Below are 26,002 nucleotides of genomic sequence, written 5' to 3'. Positions count from 1 at the left end.
ATATAGCTTAGCATCTCACCACATTCTTCATTCTTCTCTAGGCATTTTCGCTGGTGTGCGTGGTTCTTTTCGTGCTGCCCAGCATTCCTCCGTGTATTGTGTGTTTGGTTGGCACGTACTTGCCTTCATTTGTGCCTTCAGGAAGATGAGGTGGATGCTGTGCTGATTCAGCAAGTGGCGAACAGCAATATGGACCGCACCCAGCCTTTGTTGCGTCTAGGCCCATCGTACGTTCGGTCAGCATAAAACTGTAAACAATATTCAGCGTTACAGGCAACGAGTGCGCTGGTGACCAAAGGCAGCCAATGATTCAGCGGGTGCTGTACCCAGAGCTTAAAAGGGAGCATTACTAGATGGTGGCGCAGTACAGTTCCCTCACAGATGTGCTGAAGGATTGTCCCACGGCGTGAAATGGCTGAGCGAGAGCTCCACGAATGGAAAGGCGATTTGCTTGGCCTGTCCAGAAACTGGCTGCCTTCTGCGTTCTTCGAAACATGTACTAGCACTCTATGCAATTTGACGTATTGGGCCGTTAGCTATCAAGCGTGCTATCTCTTGTAGCATTCTCATGCGCCAGTGTTGGGTGCGTGCACAACCAGCTACAGTAGTTTTTGTAGGGGCCCTGCGAAAGCCCGTTGGTGCTGCAGGGAGTGGCCAACAAGCACACATGGATATATTTACTCACCTGTGGAAGAGACGTGATTCAAAGCAGCTTGGCAGTTCAAGGTCTCAAAAACCGGTGTGCCGCGGAGCCGCCCCGACGAGCTAAAGTGGGATGAGCAAGTGGGTAGCATTGCATATGGAGGGGATACTAATAATGCTTCAACTGAAACATGAGTGGATGAAGATGTGATTCTTTAAGTGAGGGGAGGAGACATTTACGGAACAGAAAGCTCCCCTACGCAGGCAGCAACTTATCCCCGATGGTCGAGAAGTTGTTGGGGGACAGATTACTGTCGACGTAGTAAGATCCAGGAGTTTTGATGTTGCTCGAATTATTGGTTGGGGAGAGCATTTCGCTTTGACACTCCAGTTTATCCATTGCTTGGTCGTGCCCATTAGGCGACCGAGCTGCCTTGTACACGCTGGTCAGTTGGCCACCCAGGGCAGCCGGTGCCTCGGCGGACCGAAGGCGCATGGTTTATTTTTAAGCCCGTTATTCGTTTTGCTCTTTCTCCGCAGATAATTTATATTATGTTGTTACGTAGAGTATAACGAGAAAAATTGTTCTTCAGTTCGCTGTCAGCTGCCGGGCCCGGTTGCCCGGTAGCGTCCTGCAGCTGCTGTTTGCTTCTCAGGCGTGCGTGATTGTATCATTTGACCAGAGGATTTTGCTGCGTAGCTTGCAGCAACTGGAACACTGATATCTCACTAATTTACGTTTGGAACTCTGAGGTTGCGGTTTAGAAGGTTCTCTACGAATTCTTCCCTGCCACCCCTTGGCGGCACATAGGGGTGACCTCGGCGTTTCGTATTTTGGCGTGTTACCGGACGTTACGGTACATTCCGCTCAAGCAGTTGACAATTACTCTGTAAATATATATCTAATTTGCCTGCCCTGCCATTCTGCAACAAGTGTTTTCTCTCTTGGCCCATTGCCAACAATCCATCCAGGCAGCACGTAGCCTGCACTTCACCTGTTGGGGCCAATGGGTCCGTGGAATGGAATTCAATCCCTCGTGGTTACTAACCCATTTTTTCGCAGCTCGAATGCCCGTGCGGCCACATGGCTCACCTCTAAGTCTAATGTAAGACACAGATTTGGGTGTGGGTGGGTAGTGGGCATGTGCGAATATGCGCGCTCAGCCAACATGCCCACGCACAGGAGGCTCTCCACTATGTGCATTTGGCACACAGTAAACTGTGTTTTTGACCCATACCTTTCTTGAGCTTGTTTGTTCGTCCCTGCAGAATGCAAAAGAAGAGAAGCGCTTAGAGCTACAGAGCGGCGAAGAAGACCAGAGCACGAAAAAGTCCCGGCAAAACTCTCGCTCGGAGCGACGACGCCTGCAGGCTCAGCTGCGCGAGAGGGCCCAGATAGAGCTGGAGCATGTGAGAACTGCCAGGGAGCAGCTGCACAACGTAGATATATTCCCCTATAAAGCGCATGAAGGGGACGAAACACCGAGTTCACCTAACAGGCGCAAAGAACCCCGAAAGTTGCCTCTTGCTGGCTCCACAGGCGTATCAACTGACTGTTCAGCGAGCTTTCTGGACGGGTATGGCGAATTCGCTGAATGGTCGGAAACACATGAATCTCCTGAACCAACGAACATGCAACAGAAAGAACCAGGACTCGAGTGTGCCTCACCCTTGATTTTTCAAGAGGACGCTGCCCCCCTTGTTCGCCAACTGGCAGTTCCTCAGCAAATATCTCCTGCCATCATGAGCCCTGAGGAGGGGGATTTCGAGTCAGGAACGGCTACGCATGTTGCTTCGGAGCAAGCGGCTCCTCCACCAGTTCATGAAGCGGGGCTCTCCAAATCCAAGATGCCATTATCAGTGGTTCGAGAAACTAGCGTAATAAAAGCAAAGACCTTTGCTCCACTGGCTACGGAAAAAGATTTTGCCATGCTTATTGAAAAGCTGCTCGCCTTTCGCATAATTTCCCAAGGGGCAGCTGCTGCATTAAGGGCTCCTGGAACGAATGTTGGTGGAATGGAGGAGCGTTCATCAGGCACTGCTGCGTGTACGCCTTGCGGGAAACCAGGGCTCCCTTCCGCAACAGCTGTAGCCAAAGCACTAAGTGAAAATATATTGCGCTGTCATCCGATGTGCCACACAGTGCGCTCCATCCTCACGTCAAAGTCAATGGCTGATAGCAGTTCTTCGTCTTCAAGCGAAGACGATGGCACTAATCTGCCTGCCTACAGGACATTGTCGGTTCAGCGGCGTAGTTGCATGAGACGCAGGAGTGGCCCTCTCCGGTTCTTTCGGAGGGCCACGTCTCGTGTGGATTGGGCGGCAAACGCAGATGAAGCCATTTATATTGAGTATGTTGCTCCAGTGGTCTCGCTTCTCCCTCCTGAACCTGTCGAGGTCCACGCACCCTCTCTTGTTGAACCTTCCAAACAAATCAAATTAGCTTCGCAGGAGGCGGCAGCGGCAAGAGCAGCGGCAGCGGCAAAAGCAGCAGCGGAGGGGGACCCGGAACGAGAAGCAGCAGCGCAAGCAGCAGCGGCGACAGCAGCAGCCCTAGCAAAAGAAGCTGCACAAGAAGCAGCCGAAGTAGCAGCAGCCGAGGCCAGAGCAATAGCTAAACAGGAACAAAATGCAGTTGCAAGACTAACAGCAGTGGCAGCGATCCTAGCGGAAGCAGAAGCAAAGATATTGGCAGCGAAGGCAAGAGCCGGGCGCCTCAGTAAGGAGGAACTTGAGCAGTGGCAGGGGCTTCTGGAAGGAAGTTAACTCGCGTTTTCACCTTTTTGACCCCAACCCCCCCGCAGCGAATTTGAATCCCACAAAGTATGCTTAGCACCCATTCGATCCCACTGGTTCCATGTGATGCGCATTGCGCCCGCGTAACATGCAAAAATGCAGCAACACGGCTCTGCGCGAGAAAGCACTGTACAGCCATAGTTGCATGTTCGCATGCACACTGATGATACCTAGGAAGAGGTGAATACGTATTAATCCACCAGAGAAGTGCGTCTCGCACAAATGGAGCCCCTTTCCTCTGGGAAGCACTGGAACTCTAACCTGTTACCCACGTGGTGCAGCACTAGCTCCAGGCGCAACAACAGCTGCTGCATGGGCTTTTACTACTGCTTTTTCACGCCTCCCGATCGGGAGGGTGTACAGCACGCGTATGGGTGCGCTGCGGCAGCACCACAGCAAGTCCGTCCCACGCGGCCGTCACTTTAAGGGGAGATGCATAAGTTCCCTTCTGCAGCTGCCCCTCTATATCGTAGGCCCGTCTGTAAAGCCACAGCCACACGGACTCACTCCGTATTCGTACAGTGCCAAGAAGGTAAATGCTTCACTGACCTTCGGTCTGGAGTCAGGACGGAGAAAGAGACTGCACCTGCGCTGCACATTTTGACTTGCAAGTGCGCATCCCATTCGGACATATGCCCAATATGACACCTTACCTCGCCTCCTCTTCCACGCGCTCCATAGCAAGAACACTGCGCAGAGCGGGATCCCCTCGATACCTTTGGGAGAAGTGCGTAAGCACCAACCGGCCAGCGCCGGCACGAAATGCGAAGCTGAGGAGGATGCAACAAACCCAAACCGGTCAAGGCCCTACTGCCCGGCTCCCCGGAAGACCATCAAATGCACCGAACACCCAGCCTCACATACTTGCTCTGAACCTTATATCTTAGCCCGCAGACGTATGCAGGCTGCGGTGCCCAGACAAATGGGCAGCTTCTCTGAAAAAGCGCAACCACCTTCCTCACCTGCCAGCCATGGCCGCGGAGGAGTGGCCCCTCTCGAAGGCCGCCTCACTTGCAGCCTGGACCTGGGAACCCATGAGGTCTTTGGCGCTACGGCCTTTAAACTCCCCATAACAACGAGAGAGGCCTTCCCCCTTCTCCAACCTTGGCTGATCCAACGGAAGCAATGCATCCGAGTATGGATCCGACCTGCATGATGTCCCTTTCACGCCACTCATCGTCGCCTCGTGCACCTGTAGCAACAGAAGTGGCAGCCCTCCCACCGCCAACAACCTTTACAAACGCAGCAACGCTTCCCTTCTTTCCCTTCCCTACTGCAGTAATAACCGCATCTGCACCAACCACAGCTGCACCAGCCGCGCTTACAACGATGTCGGCTCCACGGGCAAAGGGGAGCAGCCGGGAGGCATCGCATGTGTCAAATGCGAAGCATATCTTCCTGGGATGAGGAGCCTCGAGAAATATATCGGAATGGCCAACTTGAGTCCCATCTGGGAATGTAAAGCGCTCTCCAGTTTTCAGGTCAGTCAGGAGCTACACGAAGCATGCAAGCAACAAATAACAAAATTGTTACGGCCGCGTCCAACCCACACGAAAAAAGGGTCCGCACCATCCACCAGAGGCAGGAATATGAATATATTCACTGCCGTTGGCGCTAGCCAAAAGCGACATTGAAAACAATTCTCTCATGCTCGCGTCTGCTGTAGAGAATAGGTCTCGTGTGAGGAATATGGCTGCTGCTGTTCTTGGTGATGGGCATTATTGTGATGCGTTCAACATTCCTTGCCTTGTACACAGCCCTGGGCTCCCCACGGAGTTGGGGCCACTCGTGAAGGTCTTTCAAGCGATGGGAGTTCCTTTCAATGACGGGGTCGATAATGTCGGCCCGGAGGCGGTGGCGAGACTTCTTCTCCGTCAACACGTAACCCACACAGGGCACCAGGTGCTGCACAGGCAAAACAGCAGCAAAGTCACACCCTTGTACTCGCAATGTAACAGTTGGGGTTGTTTCTGATGTGGTTCTCGTGGGCGATTTCCCGCCAGCTCCTGCTACCGCATACGGAACGAACAGAAAAGTGCCGGCGCCTTCCAGTGCGCCTAGGCTTTCTGGATGTCAGCTCACTGCCCTGAAACTAGCAAATGATTCCTGCACATGCACTCCTCAGAGACGGTTGCGCTGGGAGCAGCAGCCAGCTCACTCTTATAGGTGCAGCCGTGACGACCATCTCGGAGTCTTCAAAGGCCACATAACTGCCATCGGCGTTCGGCTCAATGTCCCCCCTTCCCACAGTCTCCGACGGAGCCCTGAATCCCAACAGATCCACGCAACTGCAGACAGAATCGGTCGGGAGCAAACTGTGCAGAAGCTGCAGTAGCCCCGGTAGCAGCAAGAGAAGCTATCACTGCTGCCCGAAGGACGAAATTATGTCGTGCATAGACAGCAGCATTGCTGGGTGGGTCTGCAGCTGCTGATACTACCACAGCGCTTAGCCAGATCTCCGGCCAGTAGCTGTTCCGCTGTCTGTTTGCCCATATGTTTTACTTTGACTCCACGCTGTGCTGCTTCCCACAGCAGCGCTGAGCTCACGGAGGCAAAAAGGGCAGGCGGATGGCCCGCGACCGCCTGTGATGGAGATGGGGGACAGCCCGTAGCTCCACCACAGAAAAGGAAGGGAGCCGACGCGCACTGGTGCCCTGAAAACGCGCACCCAGCTGTACAAGCAACCAAAATAACTATTCCTCCGCTGACCCGGCACAATACTTCAAAGCGCTGTCACACTTCAAGGAACGTAATCAACGCGCGCCAGGCGAAAACACAAGGCCCTGAACCCTGAATCCTATACCCAATAGCAGAAGGCTCCGAACTTCCAGCCTTAACATCGCACCCTACATGCCAAATCCTAGGCCATCAAACGTGTATTCTAAACCCTCAGTTCTTGACGTTCGACACACATGCAAAATGCAGCGAAGAAGGTTGCGGATCCCCTCAGGCCCCACGATTTCGATGTGTCTGGGTCCCCTGCAACGGTGCCACAGCAGGCAAATGAAATGTGCGTGTAGCGCCTGTTGGGCACAAGAGAAACTACGCGTGAACAGGTGGCAAGAGGAAGTGAATGAGAGACCTGAAGCACGCGAGCCAGGCGTGTCACTTAGCAGCATTCAGTGCCTCACTCCTCTGGATCTTGCGCTATTTGGGACAGAAAGGAAGGGAGGCCTAGGCAGTGGTCCCCGTGAAGATGCGTCACAAATACCCGCTGGACCACGCCCATGCGTCTCTGCAGAAAGAGCAAGACACAGACTAGCTACTCCAGCTGCACTTTTCAGAACACGAGTATCCCACCAACGCAAACGCGGAACAGCAAACGGTGAAGGAAAGCCAGGATGCAGTATCCGAACCTTCCTCGTTTCCTGCTGTTGCTGCTGCTGCTGCGTAGCAGCGACAGCCGGGTTTGTCCACGTAATGGCCTCCGCAGCAACAGCCGCAGCCACTGCCCGCTCCAACCTGCTGCTAAGGTCTCCTACAGCACCTGCTTCAGCTGCTGCCGCGTCTGCTGCTGACGCGGCCCTACGACAGGCAGAAGCAGCGTGAGTTGGGGAGGGCCCTCCTCCGCAATCAAAAAGCCAAGCGCAGCCGTCCCCACGGGAAAACAAAATAGAAGAGGTTCCCCTAGTCGCCTGAAGGAAACAAACGGGAACCAGAGGCAGAACCATGGGCAGTAACGGAAATGTCCACCGCTGCAACAACAGCAGAACCACTGCATGCACGAGCAGGTGCAGCAAGCACGCCGGCGAAATGTTTCTGCACAGTGGAGAGGATGCACTAGCCCAGTACCAGCGATACCTGGTCCTGTTAGTAGCACGCACTCAACTCCTAGCAACGCAAAATGTTACAGCAATAATCAGAGCACCAAACGGAACAAAACCAGCCCCAACACCACCAACACCAGCAGAACCCATGCTTACCGAGGCCTGCATGGCCCCAGTCCCCAGGAAATGGAGAGACCAGCTGCCCTTCTGCTGCTCTCCCCTCCGCCGCAGCAGCAGCTGGCGGTCAACTAGCAGCTTCGCATTGCCCCAGGTGCTGCTCTGGTGTGCATATACCACTCCAATTGCATCAGCTGCATTCTTAAGGCCAAAAGCATCTGCCACTTTGGATAGGAAAGAAGCACGGGCTGCTTGAACTGCTTTAGCAGTGGCAGCAGCCCACCAAGGGGAGAAGCCCGCGCTGTTGCCACAGCTGCTGTTGCAACTGCCACTGTTCTTGCCTCCCTGCTCCACGGAATCAGCCGATAGCGCTCCTGCTGCAGCAGCAACCACTTCCGCGTAGGCTGTTTCGATTTCCGAAGCAGCTTTTGCTGCTGGAGAGGTAAGCGCAGCTTCCCCTGCATCATAAGTCGGTGTTGCTTCTGTGCCTGCTGCTGTTGTTGATGTGGCCGCAACTGGTCCCGAAAGTACTGGTGCAAATGAGGCAAGACTCAGTGCAATCTGTCTGTATAATTCTAGCCGGGAGGCTCCAATAAGGCGCGTCTGCTGTCCGCCCGCTGGAGGATGCTCGGGGTTCCCTCCTAAGGGCAGGCGAAACGCTGTTCCAAGGGCGCCCGCTACTACCCGGCGGGGAAAATGAATATATGGCACTGAAAAAGAGCTTGTTTCGGGCAGACGGAACAGCAGAAGCAGCAGCAGCAGCAGCAGCGTATGCTGCCGCCGTAGCAGCAATACCGCCCGGTTCATTGCACATTTGGAAGCCGCCTTAGTGTGGCACTACGAAGGTACTTCCCTTCTTATTCCTACCTGGGACTTACTGATAGGGAACAAAAATTAAGCTGGCCGCCTGTCCGCCAGTCGGACCCTCTATGATGCTCGTCCTTGTCAAATTGCTGGGTGTCTCGCACGCTCTACGCTACTTATATAGTAAAGTGGAGCAAAAGGGTGCTGCATAAACTATCCAAACGTTGACATTACTGAAAGCAAGCAACTGCCGAACAACTGGCTGGGGGCCCTTGAGGGGCCCCGGGCAATCTCTGGAAGCCTTGCAAGTGTCAACACACTCAGGGGCCATTGAGGATCACGATATATAAAAACAAACCTAATTGTTAGTTTTGTTTGCAGTTATATCCAACTGACATGGCTTTTCATAGTTTTGCGCTAAAGCATTCAGCAACTTCGGGGGCCTGCATCGGAAACGGGAGCAGCCACAGCGGGCGAAAACGAAACAGCAACAGTAGCATGTAGGAGTTGCGTGCATTCAAGTTAGCGCCCTGATGGGCAGATGAATAAACAGCAGCGGCTGCGGCAGCAGCCGCCGCCTCCGGTGCGAGTGCGACTGCTTCTCGTTCTGCTGCAATTTTGGTTGTGCGTGCTATCCCTGAAGGCACGTCCAGCAGGAGCGTCAGTATTGGGAACATTGAGCTGTAGCGGCTTCACCAGCAGCTGTAGCGAAGGCGCCAAGCCATCTGTTGTTGCATTTGGTGGCTTGCTGCCGCCACCTAGAATACTAACAAACAGGAGCGCCACCACGACGAGCGGCGACATGAAGAGCAGCAGCATTTTGTTTTCGCGAGGCCGTTTTAGACTGCACCCTCGTTTGCGTGTGCGCCACTTGTCCAGGGACAGCGGCAGCAGCCACTTGCTCGAGCTGTCACGACAGCGGCTACTGTTGGAGCGCGAAGGAGACCTAGAGAAATATCTCAACCTGCCCCTTTTGCCTTTCCCAGCTGAAGAGGAAGTTCACTCGCAACGAAAGAGAAGCCGAACGCCTCCGCCAGGGAGCCCTCTTCCTGGGCCGCTGCTGCAGTATAGGAAAGCAAAGCAGCTGCTCATGGGGCACAGCGGCACTAGCAACAGCAGGCGGGTGCTGATGATGCGCGACAGACTGTCTCTACTGGTGCATCATCAGCAGGAACTACTGTATGACTCTCCGCAGTCGTCTGTCGAAGTATTGCGGACTCTCTGGGATATCCAGGCAGACGGACCACCCACGCTGCAACAGCAGGAGCTGAAGGAGGAAAAGCTGCAACAACATCAGCTGCTCCGCCGTTATGAAAGGGAAAACTCCTTGCTACAGGAGCGACGGACTCGGCCTTTAGGGAGCCGTTTCCTCTTCATCTGTGGCATAGACCTTCGAATGACAGGAACAGACCTCGAGAACATATTTCAAACCATCACGGAGCACCAAGTATATGCGAGATTGAAAAGAAACTCAGGTCAGCCAGTCCATACTGACTGCCGCCGTTCCCTTTCATTGCCTCCGTGCATATCTGCCTGTAGTTTTGTCTACTTCCATTTCACCCTTTGCTTGTTTCCTTGTCCGGTGTACAATGGCCGCTGCGGACAGGACGGGCGGCCTTGGATGCACACCTAGGGCTTGGTAGAGCATTGCGTGGATTTCCTTGAGGTCTGGGGCAGTAACGTTTGTCTGTTTGGTAGTCTATACCCTTCGAAGTACTTTTGCGTGAGAGTATTTTTGTGCGCTCCTTCATATCCCTTTTTCGGCGGTCCTCCCGCCTGCAGCATTTTGCCGTGCTTGATCTTATTGCGGTTTCTTGCTTGTTTGAGGCTGCAGAGGGACGGCATTTGGGCTTTGGCCTTATCCAGTTCGGCTCAACCTTGGATGCGACACGGTGCTTGTTACAGCTAAACGGCATCAAGGTAGGGAACAGCACCATTAGCCTGGGGGAAGCGTTCGGTCGAGCCGAAGAACCTGGACAGTCCTTCGACCAGCAGCTGCAGCACCAGCAACCGCAGCATCAGGAGAGGAAGCATCGTCAGGGAGGCAGTAGGCCGACTAGGCAACGCAAGAGGGCGAAGTACATACACCCGTATCCTCTCCCGTGCGAATAAATTTTCTTCGCTTCAGATGCTAAGAGCTCTTGCGTAGACTCCTGGCTTTACGCCCGTGTGTGACGCCAAGAGTTTGCTTGGCACAGCAGCGGCGGTACCAGCAACAACTGCAGCATCTGCTTTGCAGAAGCAGACTCCCCCTTAACGTCCAGATTATGGGGCTTGTTTTTGGTGTAATTCTCTACCATTGTGCATTCCTGTCCATGGTAAAACTATCGAGTTCCGCCCTCAAATCGAGGGTGTGTAAGAAAGAGCGCGCCTCAAAAAATGAACCTCATTTCTCATATATAGACGCAGGGACGCCTGCCGCTGAGCCTTCCTCCCACACACATATTCCGGCAAGACAGACTCAGCACACAAGGCTTGAAGTTCTGGCACTGCCTGTCAAATCATTGCCTTCACTCTTAGCAGACTCCCTGTGACTGGGCAGGTGGCAAGCCAGGAAGCCCGCTGCACCCCCAAAGAACCCCTCAAAAGCGTATGGGACCGAAGGACCACAAAGGCTCTAGCGACCACCAAAACAAGCGCATTTCCTGTTTTCGGACGGTGCTTGGATAGTGTTCCCGATCCTGATGCTGCCAAGTCCCTTTGGTGTTCCTACTTATTCTTCAGTTCCTTGCTTCCCGACCTCTTGAAAAGACCCGAGAGACGGGACACCAGTCTGGCTCCCAGCGGCCTGGGTGCTATGGTGAAGCCTACTGGGGCTGCATTGGGTATTCTCTCCCCATCAGCATGCGGTTTGTCAGACTGTCCTTGGGCCGCGGCGGCAACAGCATCTGCCTTGATGGCCCCTACCGCAACAGCTGCTGGCTTGGGGGCCTCTGGTTTGGTAACTGCAGCGTTGGCACTCCGTGGAGCAGTATTAACAGCCTGCCGAGTCCCAGCTATGGACGCCACGGCATCAGCTATGGGTTTGGGCGCCATTCCTGTTGCACTGGAAAACTTTGGAGAGCCTTTCCCCGTGACACGAGTGGAGGCCTTGCTCTCCCCTGGTCTAGCAACTGATGGCTGACTTGGGATGTTCCCGGAGGCAGCACCAGCACCGAGCGTCAACAGTCGTTGCGACTTCCCCGTGTTGGGTGCAGCGCATCTATAGAATGCAGGGGCAGGCTCCAGTGTTGACTTTGGAGATTTTGCCATTGAAGTTGGCGCAGTTGTTAATGCAGCTGTTGCCGCTGCAGGGGCCGTCGCTGGAGTTGTTGCTGCTGCCTCAGCTGAACTTCCTGCGTCTCCAAGCAACCTATCCCGCCTAGGCCGGAGAGGGGCATAGGCAACAGCTGCCTTGTGGGGACCCGTCGGCGATCCATCTGCTGTTGCTCGCCTCGGTTGTGCGCTAGGGGCCCCCAAAGCAGGAAGCAGGGGCCCCATTCGCTTACTTGAGAGCTGTGGCGCTGGTGCACACGTCCGTGGGTTTCCTGATTTTGCAGCTTTTAGCACTGCAGGTCTTGCTGCTCTTACGAGTTCTGCAGATGGCTTTCCTACTGGTGCTGGCTTTTGTGGAACTGTCGTGGCATCTGCTGACACCGTCTCCGCTAGAGTCATCGGGCGCATTGCTCGCATCGCTATGGAATTCTGCAGGTTTGCTGCGGCCGCCTGCTGAAGAGTTGCTGCTTTTGCTGCTGCCTCTGGAGTTGCTGCAGTTAAGGCGGTCGACCGCGTTCCTCCACTGCACTCTTGAGGCTCCGGATGCGTAGGCTTGAGATTGCCACGTAGTATCTTTCCTGTCACTGATATTGTAGTCTTTGGTGTCGCTGCCGCCTTACCCCGGCCCCGCGCGACAGGAGATAAACGCGGTGATATGGGATGCTCTGAGGCTGTTGCCGCTGCTTTTTTCTCTTGGAGACTTCCGTCCCTATTCACGGGCGTGCGTTTCTGGATGTGTAAGTCTCCACCACGTGCAATAGCAGTTGCTGTTGTGCTTGTCTTGGGGCGCACCCGTGCTGCGTCCGCAGGGAACCCAGGCTCACGTGAGGACGCGGTGACTGTTGCTCCTATTTTGGGGGTTATTTTTGATGTTTCTGCTGCTCCTGTTGCTGTTTGAGTGTTTTTTACGGGCAACTTCCTCTGGTTCAGCAGTGGCTGCGACATGGTGCGTAGTAGTCCGGGTTTTGGTGATGTATTTGCACCATTTTTTGCTGCTCTGGCTGCAGAACCTGATTTCACAGCTTCTCGGTGGGAGAGGTGTCCCAGCATCACTTTGTTATCTTCGTCGGGGGCCCAATTTTCCGCCGGGGTGATAACGCCAGATGAAGGTGTGATGTGAGCAAAGTGAACTCCTGTTTGCATGCTAGTAAGTGTGCTGCAGCTGCTGGAGGATGCGGCGTTCCTGCCTGTGGCTTTCTCTTCTGAGCAAAGCGGCGCAGCATCCCTGACTTTTGCTCCTGTTTCTGTCTCCAGGTGGGTAGCGTGGGAGTCGGTTCCTTCAATACATACAAGGCAGCCACAGACACAATCAACAAATTTATCTGTATGGCGGGAGCGCTGTAGACAAGGTATAGCTCGTACTACCGAGCAGGAGTCCAGGAATCCCCTAATGAATCTCTTACTGTGCGTGCAATCTTCTGGTTCATTGCATTTTTGCGTGGCTTCTTCTCGCAACAACTTCAGCAGCAAGTCTTTCACGTCAGCCCTCCATACGCTTTCACTAACATCGGCGTGCGGCTTCACCGAGAATATATCAATAGACCCGTCCTGTTGACAACAAAAACCCCAATGATCCCAACAATCGCTTTTCTGTTTCCTCAACTAGAATCTCCCAGTCACTGCGAGCGGCTGTTTTCCGCCGTGCACTGTGCGTGCATGGGAATCGGTCTAATGATAACGTTATTCGGGCAGCGGTTCTCTTGATGTGTGCTAGGATCCGCAACTTTAGCGTTGGCGTTGATGTTTATTGGTCAGGGTATCAGGGTCTGAAGTTAGGGATTAAGGGTTTGGAACCTCATCAGTTGCCTCGTGAATATCCCTGGCGCTGTCAGAAATGGATCGGCTAATGGCCTGCATGCATCTTTTTTGAATGTCCCGCTGCCCATCGAGCCGGCTGACGATCAGACACTTCCCAAGCGCCTCAAAAAAGGTCTTCTCCGCCTCAGGACTGCGCCATGCGTGAACAATGATACATTCCTGAGCACCGAGGAGACGTGCAGAAGGTAAAGGGCAGCTAACCTCGTGGGGGACGACAGCTTGCGCTTGTTTCGCAAGCGAATTTGACGATTTTAGGGCTCAATGTACAGGTTTGTGGCATACGAAAAAAAAACCCGAACGTTCATTAATACATCAACGCGCTGGGGTACCTCTGCTTTTGAATCCGTCACAATTTGGTGCATATTTTGCCTTTGGGCTGACCGTTCGTGCGCCGAGGAGATGTAGGAGACATTTTAGCGTCTTAACCCGTGCGCTGGGGCTGTTCAGGAGATCTGTTACAAAAATCAGGTCGAAAAAGCCCCTCAACGTTTCAGATGCTGGGAATTCACCGGAGCGGATCTGCAACAACAGCAACGAAAATAGCCACAATACTAACAACACGGGCTCCGGCAATGCAGCAGCGGTTTGTTTTGTACATGGTGCACCAAAAACAGCGAGAGTGGCAACAGCAACGGAAGGCGAAGGAATTCGTATTCTGGGTGGACTGTACCGGATGGCACTTTGTGAACTCAGAGTTAAAGGTGGCAACGTTATGCTGTAAAAGAGCCAAAGTCGGTCCATTTTCTTCGCATGCATGGGCATCAGCCCCTAGCAGGGCGGCCACCATAGAAACGAGCCCACAACCTGAAGGTCAGCATTTCGTTGCTGCGCTTGCTGCAAGAGTGTTCCGGTAGATGTATATGAGCGTGTGGCGTGGAATGGTCACGGTGCGTCCGGATAATATACTATATATAAAGAAACGTATTTTATTGGCAGCTAATGTAAACTTTGAACCACGTATATACATAAATTGTGGAAAAGTTATCGGCAAAAATAGGTCATCAGATGTGGGTACAGCCGATGAATGTGCTAGGGAGGAGTCTAGCACCCCCTGCACGCGTTAAGCCCAATTGCTCTGTCACGAAGTGGCACTCACCAGCCCCAAGTTCGATTGTCTTACGGCCTCTCAAGGGGGTTTTGTTTGTCTGGGTCGCCTGAAGCTCGAGATGCTTTCCGAGGAAAACGGGGGCAGGGCCCACCTGGGCTGCAGCGGGACCCCATGCGGACTCCTTTATGTACAACAAATCTTTGGGAACACCTGGAACCTCACCTGCCTCATATACATAAAAACGGGGAGCTTGCCAAGTCCCCAGCGCTAGGGGTACTCCCGAGCCTCTGCGCAACATCTTCAGGACTGAAGGGGGAAAGAATACTTTAAGTCAAGAGGAAGCTTAATGCTTCATCGCGCTGAGAATTTCGGGGAAGGCAAAGAAAGAGGAGCCAGCAAGTGGGGGACACCTGGCGGGCAGGGGCTGAGCAGGGTCACTCAAGGTGGTAATGGGTACTCCACCCCTGAAACTCTTGCGGTGGACAAAAGGCATTCAAGAAGGACAAGTCGTGCCATTACTAAAGGAAAGGCATCTTCTTTTTAGGTGTCTTACCCCACATTCCCCCAACGGATACATCTAGCGATAACGCTGTGCACTGCGCAACGTGCCCAGCAGCGTATGCTGGACAGGAAGAGATCTACAGTTCATTTGTACTGACGATCTTCCCCTTTGCGAATGGATCACCACTTCGGTAGCTCGAGAGGTGAGCTAGTCAGACTATGCGTACTGTCGAGTTGCTGCTAGATATCCTTGGGCTCGGCCGCTGCATATGCAGCTGGAAGCGGCGGCGATGAAAATGAATAGGTAGGTGAGGCTTGGGTAATCGCCCAGTCAACTTTTACATTGTCCCTGAATCTTTTGAGGCCTAGCCGCTACGACGGAGAGTGTTGCTAGGCGAAGAAAATCAGATGAGTACAGTTCCACAAGATTCACTCGCCGCTTCACTCTCCTGAAGTGCACCTACGTGAGCTTGCCCAGCTTCTCGAGGTTCTCGGCTTCAAACTAAGGAATTGATTTCTCAAGCACAGTGTCATTTTTGTGAGGGAAGCTAAACTAGGGACTGCAGTCACTCGTGAAATAGATATTGCTGCACCGGGTTTCCTTTCAACAGTCGACCATAGCTGGATGCTGCAAAGAGTTTTATTCTTCTTTTTTCGAAAAAGCAATAGGGCGGAAACTCAAAATATGAGTGAAACGGGCATTTTGAGAGCGAATTTTGCAACAGTGAGTCAAGCCTTAGGTTCATTGCGTCTGCCCCATCGACTCGTCTGTAGGCTGGTACATCATCACTTCTTCCAAGCAGTAACTGCCCCTACACTGGGTACTCTTTCCGTTTATCTTCTGCCCAGCGTAGTCACACCTTCAAGACACAACGATACAAGTGATCCATCCCCAGCTTAAGAAACTGACGCCTCGAAAACCTAAGAGCCCCACAAAAGCTACACAACGCATAATTGTGAATAGTATTTGCTCGAACTAGCTTATCCAAAAAGTGCCAAATTAGAAGAAGAGCATCTCAAAAAAACGAAAGGAATCTACACCACCCATTGAGCCGCTTCTCCATAGGACTCATCCCTGAGTGAAGGCTTCCAACTTCGGGGGGTGCTATAGGCGAGGTTAGGGGTCGGCATGCACTTGTTCTGCAGTGCAATTTCACTGGGAACTCTGCCCTGCCTATTTGTATATACTAAGGCTTGTCGAGGTGCACTATGGTAGGAACTTTAAACTGTCTACTCAGGGCGTTTGAGAGTCGCTATCCTGCGCGAGTCCTGGGAACAGTGATCCTTTCGGGTGCCCCCAGATGACCGTCTGCAATGGCGCGTGTGTTGAACGCGCTTCTTCGCTGCCTGTTTGAAATGAGCTATGCCGCTGAGGTCCTTGGCTCCTAATATGCCTGGGCAGCGAAACACCGGCACCCCATGAAGCAGTGGCAGCAGCAGCCGCTGCTCCTGCTGCAGCTGCTCGCGTCGCTCCGCCCGCCTGGGCGAATCTTCTAAAAGAGCCGTCTCTCCAAAGACCTCCCCCGCATGGCTTAGAGCCCTTATCTAAGCCTGTGGACCCCATGTCTGGTGAAGGGCCATTCAGGAACTGTGCCGAAGCAGTGGGGTCACGGAATGCAACTCGGGGACTTGATGGTCTAGCGAGTTCACAAGAGGGACGCAGCGGCCCTACCTGTATATGGTGCTGCAGCAGTTGCTGTTCGACCAAGTCCTCCTGCTGTTTTGCCTCTTCCGGGGACGTTGGCAGCAACAGGTCCGAGACACGAGATTCAGCTGGCTTTGCGGTGGCCTTGACAGCCATGGTGTTCTCCATGAGGGACCAGCAGGTGGCGGGCATCGAGCATCTCGGCCTTAACCCTTTACGGGTTGTCCAGGGGGTGCCACTCCGGCCCCTGTTGACCCGTCTACAGCTATTTCCTCTGCTCCTATAGTTCCTACTGGTGCTGCAACTGTTGCCCCTCCAGAGGCTCGGTGATGTAGATGTGTCATGTTCTACAAACCCTGGGTGCCCCCATGAAGTTAGCAGACGCATTATCTGTTGCAGTGTGGCAACAAAATGCTGCGACATCCGCTTCACAAGGCAGCGAGAATAATCCCATCTTCTACTTGCTGCTACCTCCACTGCTACGAAGAGTTGCCTTAGCAATTGCAGTAGCAGGGCTGACCCACTGAAAACTTCGCCTGAGATCCAGGTTTTCCTCGGCCACTGCCCCAGCGGCAAAGCGGCCCTTTGCAGGTGAGTGAAACACCTCTCCTGAGCTGCTGCAATAGCTGCCTTCGTAGCACTTATTGCAGATGAACTTGCCGCAGCAGATGAACTTGCCGCAGCCGTAACAGCGGCTTTTTCACTAGCTGTAAAAACTAGATGGAGGGGCGCACCAACACGCTTCCAGGTACTTGAGAGAGAATGGGCAAACCACACCAATGCATCAGGAGCAACAGAAGAGGCGCAGCCAGCAAGGGCATGTACACCAATGCAACCCCATACTTCAGCATGCCTCCAGGCTGCTCTTGCTGCTGTGATTGCCGCTTTTGCGGCTCCCACTACTGATACTACTGCAATTAATGCTTTCGTTGTTGCTGTTTTCCTCGTTGTCGTCGCTCCTACCAAACTGGCGTCTTTTGCTATGTCTACTGCCCCTGGCCTTACTGCTGCTGTTACCGCTGGTAGAACCCCCATGGGATGTTGTAGAGCTTCCAAATAGTTGCTTAGAGAAGCTTCATAATTCGTCTTTTGTGTTGCTGCCTTGTCTCTAAAAGCAGCAGCAGAGGCAGCCTCAGAGACGGCAGGTGTGCCCTCCTGGAACAGGGGGGCTAGTTTAGCCTTCGCCGCATGGAGATCCATAAAGCAAACCGAAACCGCTTCACCGAAGGCCCCCACTGAATTATGCAGAACATCAAAACGGGCCGAAGCACAACACTTTCGTTTCCTTCTCGCCACCTGCCTCTGGTGTCCAAGAGAAGCCTGCTGCATACTGTCTAGGGGAAGACGCTGAAGTGGTAAATGGCGGCGGTTCGCCGGCCCTTTTAAAATGAAGGGCCCGTGTTGCTGCTCTTTCGACAGCGTGTCCTGCTCGCGCTCGTGTTGGTTTCTGTTTCGCTGAGCAGAGCAGTGATGCTGCTGGCAAGTGTAATGACGCGAAGCCCGCGCACTCGGGCTTGGAAGCACCCGTTCGTTGCATCCCCCTGAAAAAGAGAAGCTCCTGGGTCCTGCTACATGTATCGTCTCTGCATGCTGCCCTCCTGGATCAGCAAATCCTTTCTTCGTTGCTGAACTTCCGATGGCTTTGTTGCTGTAGGCACGGCCAGCAATGCTCACATGTCTTCGGCATTCAGACAAGCAAGCCTCAAGCTGCCCATTGCCGAACCCTGCATCGGTGCTGTAGTGGCTGCTACAGTTGCAGGCAATGCGTTGTTGTTGCTCTTGCTGCACAACCCATTTTGATTCACTCGTGTCAAGACGAGAAATATCAACCCATTCTACAGCAGCTAAAGGATGGGTGGGCCCCCACGACGGGTTGGGCGCCCCTGCATCTTTTAGGTCACAAATTTCAGCCACTCGTCTGGCGGATACAGCGAGGTTGGTGAAGCCCAAAGCTCTTGAGATAAGCGACAACAGGGCTGCCTCGGCCCTCAGGGCCGAATGATCGCCTAGCCTAATGGCCTCCTGCATCAATGAGCAGCTCGTAGGGAGAGATGAAGCGTAAAAATCCCATAGCAGCCTCAGGTGGACACGGGAATGACGGCTTAGTGGCATCCAGGGCGGATCACCATTAGGCGACGACCAACGGGAAGTGGGGTACCCACACGATCCGCAAAACCCAGGCACCCGCGACCACGAAATGGCGCCACCGTGACTCGTTGACGCCTGTGGTCCCGTTGTTTCAGCTGCTGCTATAGCAGCAGCAACTGATCCCGCTCCACATGTCGCTGTCGGCGAAAACCGTTCTGATAATGAGGTCAGAACTGCCTCTGCTCGTGAACGCTGTGAAAACGGGTGCCTGCGTGCGCAGTTCGACCCTATCTCTCGTAGTGTTGGTGGTGGTGCAGGTTGAACTTCTCCACAGGCTGCTGATGCTGCTGGATCTCGAGAGGGGCATTCCTCTTTAACAGCGTTGGCAAGGCGTTTACAGGCAGAAACCCAAGACGACATTATCACTGTTGCTCCTGTCTGTGCCGGTGCTTGTGTTCTATTCACAGTTTGTCCTGCACTGTGGAGTTACAATTTCGCAGGAACATGTGAACCCCACTGACTGGCCGCACTAGGTCCATAAAGTGCGTGCCAATTAATCAACAAATCAGTAAGGGGTGAGAAGCTTCTTAGTACAATAAAACAGTTCGGGAAACAGCTGGGGGTTCGCAGCGCTGTGGGAGTCGGCTGCTGAGAGTAGGTCCCGGAGAAGCGGCGCAGAACACAAACTTAAGGAGGTAGACAAGTACTATGGCAAAATTGAATATTGCTTGCCATTTAGGTTGCTGGCAAGGCGTTTAAGAACTGTAATGAGCACCTTGGCTCACCGAATAGCAGCTATTGCTCCGGTATATCTTCGGCCTACAAGGGGCAGCCAGCGGGCTTATTCATGGATGCGGAAAGAGGCTATTAGATTTAGGAGAGATTCAACGACACAAACGCAGAAGAAGCGCAACAGGCTGAGAATCCAGCAACATGGAGCCACGGGAGAGCGTCGCTGCCCCGAGGCAATAGGGAGAATTATATGGGAGGCACGTGAGCGTCCCCTCCGTTTGCTTCCTACCTATGACTTAAAAAATTAATTTCGTTGTGTGCAGCTAGCGAGAGCACGCTAGAGGGGTGAAGGCAGGCTTTGATGTCGGTTGGGTGCAGATGCACGGGCCCCGCCTGTTACTGCATAGCGAAGAGCAAATGCTTGTTGAACGAAAGTAAGGGGGAACCGGCAAACAGCAATTTCCTCTCCTGCTGTATTCTGAGGTTGCCTAACTCTGGAACGGACTACAATGGGCCACTCCAACCTAGCCCCAGGCTGGTGGTTATTTCCCCACGGGAAAGGAATAAGTAGTAGGTGAACCCATTTCCGCCTATTACACATATTCACACACTAGGAAATTCACCAAGACCAAGAACTCCTATCACCTCATAATATTACAAGCCTTCGACGTACCACGGCGGGCCACACCATGAAAGCTCAAGCATAATGTGCGGAAGGGCTCTAGCAGATTCAGCCCTTGACGCGCAACTCCATTGCAGCAAGAAACATTCTGCATTCTGCGTTGCATCCGGTTATGCCTCACTGTGTGGCATTGATATCTTTACATGCGATCTCCCTGACTCTTCACTGCAAACAATTAACATCACTAAGCGCTAAGCCCTCCGACTGTACTACTGCATGAACGTGAAGAAGCTCTGAGACGTTTTAAACCGTGACCTCTTAGCATTAACCTCCACCTTCCCTCGTGATAATCGTTATTAGACGTACACCCAGAAAAAGCGCTTAGCTTCAGTTACCTCCCAATGACGATACACACACTACCTCCCTGATGCGCCGGAGTGTCTAGGATCTCTGCGCTCCGCAGTCGAAACTTCGATCCTTGCCCTCACTATCCCACAACGCATTTGTTTAGATGCACGCTTGACTACAAATCCCCAGGTGCAACCACAAGCTGCTTGAACGAGGTGCGTAGCAATGCTGCCACTTCTTTCGTTGCCAAAACTCCATAACCCGCCGTCTCAAACGATGAGGTGCAGCTATACTGGCCGACTTTCCTGGCAAGCAGGTCTAGTAGTGTCCGGCATCGCTATATCTCTATGTACTATTGCTTTTGTCTAAGCGTGGATATGTATACGTAGGCCCGTGGCCGTCTACGTTGCCTGACTTGAGACTATCGGGGGCTGCAACAAAAAGCCCCCCATTTTCTTCATTGTCAATGATGCGGTGTTTGTTTACTATCGACTGCAAAATAATCCAGCATGAAGCACAGCGAATTTGCATCCATATATTTGCGCTTCATTGCCTATGTAATACTATCACCGCCACGTGAATACAATGAAGAATAGCGCCCTACGCCCTGAAAAGACGCATGTTTCCGCCGTAAGAATGGGCGTCTGCCCTGCTGATGAATATGAAGCGTGGCTTCAGACCTGGAACTGGACCATTATACTGCAAATCCCCAAAATCGCACACCAGACATCTAGACTCTCACTCATGACCCTACCATGAGGGGGCGTACAACTCAACAAAGCACACGAAATTCAAAAGCTATTGAGAAATCTTGCACCACGCCCCAGCAAATTCAAGCGTCCGCATAAAAAGGCTGCTATGTATGTGGAATATATTTATCCATCCCGTGTTCCCACTGGATGTGCTGTTGCGCCGCAAAATGCCCGCATGTACTTTTGTGCATCTACGGGTGTAAGCTAGCATACTGCCGTCAGGATAGCAACAACTTACTTCTCTTCCTCATCTTCTGGTATTGCCTCTCCCTTCTCCTTTTTACAAACATCAATCGCAACTTCAATCTTTCCTGCAGTATCAAGGCGCATATTCGAACTAAGAATGACTCAGTTCTCTTTCGTTCCACGGCAACGAAAAAAATATTTGGACCAGTCATATACAGTGGGTAGCAGTGTACGCACCCGGGTTAATGCTTGGGTCACCTCCCTCAACAAGGCGCAGCTCGGCCGTGGTATGTTGATACTTCTGCGGCACGCTCACAATGCATGAACTCCAAGAAGTAACAAGAACAGCGAGCTGCATAGTGAAGTACATGCAGCACTAGGAACCGCTCCCTCTGCACTCAAAGGAATGCATTTCCAATAGTCACGCCTATATCCGCTGTGGGCCAATATTCCGGAAACTAACAGACCTACCTTGCACACATTGACCTCGAACGCTTGTGAGAACCCGATACCCATGAGTGATATATCCTTGAATGTCTTGCCCTGATCGTCTGTCCCCTTGGATATTGTGACGACGGCGATGTACAGCAAAAATCGCTTCGACGGGTCTGAAATCGGCAGAATTATCTTCTCCCCAGAGAAGGCGCAGATATAATTCTCCCCGACGCGCTGACCCTTTACGGGCTTCGTCCGATTTCGCTTGTGGTTCACAACCTGAAAGAAAACGAACTGGCAAAGCTGCATGTTCTTCGCATCATATTTGCCAAAGTTTACAGTTGATTCGACGTAGTTACAACATTCAAGCTGCACGAAGTGTTGCCCTACTGCCTATACGACAAAGTTTATAGGCATGCATTTCCTGTGGGTTCTCGAAAAAAATATGCAGCCTTTCTTTTAGAATTTAGAAAGACTATGCTCGCAGCTTTCATTTACGGCTGCTACTTACCTCGTTCAGGTTATCGCCTTCGAAAAGCCCAACTGCGATGAAGTACCGCTCATCCCCCTCTTTAATCACATCCAGTTTGACCTGCCTATGCGAGAAACAGTAGCAGCAGCCCAGGAAAAAGCAGAAACAACCCACTGAAAAGCAGCAGTTCCCTGGAGCGAGCCGCTTGGTAGCTCTATGGCACGGGCAGAGAGCCCACCATTGCAAGCAACTTATGTACCACGTACCCACTGTGTCGGTGCGCACCAACTCAAAGGATAAGCTTCCGTGCTGCTGCCAAAATTCTAAGACGCTGTTCTTTACTGGTTAGAGCATCTAGACCAGGATCTAACAAACTAGAACGCATGTTAGAATTCATGCGTATTCGTGATGCCAACACTTTATTATGATACGCGCGCGTCAATGTAATCATCGAATGATCATTTGCGGTGTCATTATGTGGTTAACCGCTTACTTCAGGCCGCCGATGGTTACAATTACCTTCTCGCCCGGCTCCATACTGGTCCCGCCTCCAGCAGGTGACCCTGCTATCCCTCCAGCTCCGCCGGCCACCGGTCCTGCCGCTTTACCCGCTCCTTTAGAAGTGCCCCCACATCCTGTGGCCTTCTGGGAAGCTGCTGTAAAGCAATCCACCAACGCCACACAAGAGTGTGCGAATGCTCAGACGCAGTGGGCAAAAGAAAAGGCAAAGGCGCTCGTGAGGACGTACGTATATTTACATATGTAAGTGTGCACTTCAGCATCTACTCACGCAGGCCGTAATGCAACTGAGCGATAAGCGAATATCGCTTCTTATCGGGAGCTCCGGAACAGTACATGACACTTGGTAGCACACCGGTCTCAAGCATTACCTTTCTTTGATAAGAATGAGCTGAAGCTTCTGTAACTTACCGTAGAGACCCTGGAATTGTCCACCGTAGGTTGGATTATATGACATCTTCAAGATAAGGGATTATGAGGCGGGAGCAACGGCAATAGAGGCGACAATGTAATAAGTTTCCGGCGTAGACGGGCAAGAAGCCTTCCCTCTTAAGAATTCCAGATATAAACAAATAAGAAAGCAAACTAACAGAAGATGGAGAACACTCTTAGGGCAATCACGCTAGGCCTTGACCCGTAGTCGCTCGCAACGGACTGTGAGCCGCTCAGCCACGCCTACGAGGTTTCGTCAAGAGCTCTGTAGGCTTCCGAATGCCGTCGATGGAAAATATTTTATGCATTTGTGTAGTTACAAAAGACTGGAGAGTAGACAAAAACTCTGCCGTTTGCATATGTCCAGCCAGTGGTCCATTCACGTGACACTAGTCATGCCATCCAAAGTTCTTCAACACCATGTTACGACTCTACCCATTAATGTTGAAATACATGATGAAACTGAACAGGGGTGCTTTATCCCATACTGGAGATAGGCAGCATGCTGCCCTGGACCTTCGCACCCGTGCATACTTGGGCACCCCCAGCACTCGGAGGCCTTAAGCTGTGGATCTAAAACTTGTCCATAGTTGGAGGCGAAGTTAGTTATGATGACGACGTAAATCAGGTGTAGTTCGGTCCCTTGTCTGTCCTGAGGGCAAGCATTCACTTCACATTATACGTTCGTTGAAACCGCTGGTTCAGTTCTACTTGGCAGTCATGCTGATCCTTTACAAGAATCCAGGCGGTGCCACTTAATTGCTGCTCTAGCTGACATTTGTAGGCTTTGCAAACATACAGATTGTGCTCGTGCAAATGGGGTCAAAGATTGCAACCAGAATCCTCGATCGTTGACGCCAAACTTCGTCAACTCCACCGAATACAGAATATATAGTAAGGTTCTCCAGTCAGCTGCTGACCTCCCCTTCGATCTCCAAGCGTACTGGTGTCAGTAGCCTAACGATGTGGGGTTGGTGAGGAGAAGGTGGCCTGCCCTAACTTTAATGCTGCTGGAAGCAACTGCTGCTGGAAGGCACGGATGCAAACATGCACAGGCGCCCTCACATTGTGGAGATTCGACAAAAACTTGATTGGCCCTCAATTTCCAGCCAGTGGACAAATACAAATACCATTCAACCTCTGGCAACAATGCCGCATGTGCCCCCTTTGCCCCTATTTCCCCAAACAGCGCACACTCCCGGATCTGCCTGGGTACCCAAGTGGGGCTAGGTGCACTGAGGGATTGGACTCTGTAGCAAGAGGCCAGAGCAGAAAGGAAAAAGAAAAATTACAAGGGGAAGAAAACAGGAGGTGTGCGCCCAGTCCTAAGACTTTTCCTCCTGCGGGTCTACACTTGCGAATGTAAGCGGCGGGCCGCTCACAGGAGTGGCCACTGGCCATGAAAGGTGATCTGTGCCTTGCTCTGAACTTCCGTAGGCGTCCATAAGTGTACCGCCCACGCTCGAGGGCCCTCTATCTTTCTTGAATGAGGTTCCAAGCCTGCTGCAGAGACACAAAAATCTCAAAAGCTAATAGCTTGAATGGAAAACGACAACCTTTGTGTTTCTACAAGCGAACTGCTTCTCCCGTAGTTGCTGCAAAACCCGCCACAGCTGCTACGCGTGCTCCTGCTCATTCCTAGTCAACCGAAGCACGCCGCCTATGTATATGGCCGTCCAGCCGTCATTGACAAAGCCACGGAAATCTTGAATGGCCAGCCTCTGTAGCACGGTAGGTGCGCTCAGCAGCCAGAAGGGCGTGGAGATGCGTTTTAGCTTGCGAGCGCGGGCGTAAAACGCAGTATTGTTCACGCCGTCGTAATGCACCAGAATGTGTAAAAGCGCGTCGTGAAGTCAAATGATTAACAGACAGCTGAATCCTACACAGGGTCAAGTAGTTCGCCAATCTGGGCCATGGGAAGCCTTGCTTCATTGTGATTTTTTTGTGAGGATTGAGGCGTGAAGTTGGCGCAAATGCCCCGTCCCTCGTCCATCTTCTTCGCCAGCACTCGGTTTGGTCAAACTTGCTAGCTGGAGGTTGAATTTAACCCTTTTTTTTCTCCGCTCGATGCTCAATTTCCTCTTCAAGCCGGTGCGCTAGAAGAACTACGGATGGCAGCACTGCTGGAAGCTGCCTGCTATTTAGTCATCTGAGAGGTCTTCCTGTAATTGGGCATAATTCTGCCGCCCCTAGTGTTCCAAATGGGTTGCGTCTCCCAAACTGCGGCTTTTGTGAGCGCATCGCGGCGGGGTGCCTGCATTTCCCCATCGTTTCCTACAGCCCCTCTTCACTGTGTTGCTGACTCCCTCTTCCTTTCCTCTGATGATTCTGCTCCCTCTCCCATTATAGTCGAGAATACGGACACTGTTGGGTGCCTTAAGAGGTGATTTTCTCATAAATATCCAGCGCGTAGACTCCAACAGCGTCTTTTGAAGACCGCATGCGGTGCCACCACTGAGCCACCGACGGCATGATTAATACTGTGTTGCGGTAAACTACTCCAACTTCGAGGCTCCGGATCATGGAAAGATATCCCATTTCTTAGTGGAACCTTCACTTCACGCACATAGCTTCATCGATCCCCATGTCCTATCCGCCATCCACGAAGCGTGGTCGCAGAAACTCCAATGAATAAGCACAGAGATCGCAGCCCCTCGCGGTAAGGCAGGATCATTCTGCAGCCAGAGTCAAGCAGCGCTTACTACTTTTGATCATTTGCCAAGCGTGGACAATCACAGAACTTACTCGAGATCGATTTGCAAGTGCAGCGGTTTCCTCTCTGAAGGGTGGTGTAGTCAATGAGACGTTGCTTGAGTTGGCGAACCACCTGGGTTTGTGCGTCTGTGCAGTGAAAGGGGGTGTCTTTGCGAGTCAGGGTAACCATGGGGCGGGAAATGTCTGCATAATCGGGACCCATAAACATACGACGGTAATTAACAGTACCAAGGAACTGGCGTACTTGCGTTTCATTCTCCAGCACCTCTGGCCACACCCGGATTGCTTCGATCTTGCCGGCTGCAGGT

At 52.5% G+C, this 26,002-nt stretch overlaps 7 protein-coding genes across 7 annotated transcripts; 2 read left to right on the top strand and 5 right to left on the bottom strand.

Annotated features, from left to right (window-relative positions):
- Window positions 1–1,649: 1,649 nt before the first annotated feature.
- EAH_00039580 (hypothetical protein, conserved) lies at window positions 1,650–3,408 on the top strand (the record flags this gene model as incomplete). The annotated part of the gene is made up of 2 exons (XM_013391940.1): window positions 1,650–1,748; window positions 1,912–3,408. 2 exons carry the CDS (start codon window positions 1,650–1,652, stop codon window positions 3,406–3,408), a joined length of 1,596 nt encoding a protein of 531 aa, XP_013247394.1.
- Window positions 3,409–3,772: 364 nt separating this feature from the next.
- On the bottom strand, window positions 3,773–8,136 carry EAH_00039570 (hypothetical protein, conserved; the record flags this gene model as incomplete). Its single annotated transcript, XM_013391939.1, has 10 exons — window positions 3,773–3,917; window positions 4,092–4,208; window positions 4,401–4,630; window positions 4,764–4,931; window positions 5,068–5,343; window positions 5,597–5,702; window positions 5,986–6,092; window positions 6,570–7,073; window positions 7,362–7,963; window positions 8,118–8,136. The coding sequence occupies 10 exons, from the start codon at window positions 8,134–8,136 to the stop codon at window positions 3,773–3,775; spliced, it is 2,274 nt and encodes a 757-aa protein (XP_013247393.1).
- Window positions 8,137–8,667: 531 nt separating this feature from the next.
- EAH_00039560 (RNA recognition motif-containing protein, putative) lies at window positions 8,668–10,238 on the top strand (the record flags this gene model as incomplete). The annotated part of the gene is made up of 3 exons (XM_013391938.1): window positions 8,668–8,750; window positions 9,006–9,601; window positions 9,961–10,238. 3 exons carry the CDS (start codon window positions 8,668–8,670, stop codon window positions 10,236–10,238), a joined length of 957 nt encoding a protein of 318 aa, XP_013247392.1.
- A 597-nt stretch (window positions 10,239–10,835) lies between these two features.
- On the bottom strand, window positions 10,836–12,326 carry EAH_00039550 (hypothetical protein, conserved; the record flags this gene model as incomplete). Its single annotated transcript, XM_013391937.1, has 1 exon — window positions 10,836–12,326. The coding sequence occupies one exon, from the start codon at window positions 12,324–12,326 to the stop codon at window positions 10,836–10,838; it is 1,491 nt and encodes a 496-aa protein (XP_013247391.1).
- Window positions 12,327–13,160: 834 nt separating this feature from the next.
- Window positions 13,161–14,545, bottom strand: EAH_00039540 (hypothetical protein; the record flags this gene model as incomplete). The annotated part of the gene is made up of 4 exons (XM_013391936.1): window positions 13,161–13,358; window positions 13,581–13,718; window positions 13,870–13,967; window positions 14,296–14,545. The coding sequence occupies 4 exons, from the start codon at window positions 14,543–14,545 to the stop codon at window positions 13,161–13,163; spliced, it is 684 nt and encodes a 227-aa protein (XP_013247390.1).
- A 1,437-nt stretch (window positions 14,546–15,982) lies between these two features.
- EAH_00039530 (hypothetical protein) lies at window positions 15,983–18,901 on the bottom strand (the record flags this gene model as incomplete). The annotated part of the gene is made up of 1 exon (XM_013391935.1): window positions 15,983–18,901. The coding sequence occupies one exon, from the start codon at window positions 18,899–18,901 to the stop codon at window positions 15,983–15,985; it is 2,919 nt and encodes a 972-aa protein (XP_013247389.1).
- A 1,956-nt stretch (window positions 18,902–20,857) lies between these two features.
- EAH_00039520 (hypothetical protein, conserved) lies at window positions 20,858–22,915 on the bottom strand (the record flags this gene model as incomplete). The annotated part of the gene is made up of 7 exons (XM_013391934.1): window positions 20,858–20,882; window positions 21,174–21,246; window positions 21,359–21,422; window positions 21,593–21,835; window positions 22,068–22,152; window positions 22,522–22,684; window positions 22,819–22,915. 7 exons carry the CDS (start codon window positions 22,913–22,915, stop codon window positions 20,858–20,860), a joined length of 750 nt encoding a protein of 249 aa, XP_013247388.1.
- Window positions 22,916–26,002: the final 3,087 nt, after the last annotated feature.

This window comes from Eimeria acervulina, genomic scaffold (assembly GCF_000499425.1).
Source record: "Eimeria acervulina Houghton genomic scaffold, Eah_scaff467, whole genome shotgun sequence".
Taxonomy (NCBI): Eukaryota; Apicomplexa; class Conoidasida; order Eucoccidiorida; family Eimeriidae; genus Eimeria; species Eimeria acervulina.
This window is presented reverse-complemented; position numbering and strand designations above follow the sequence as displayed.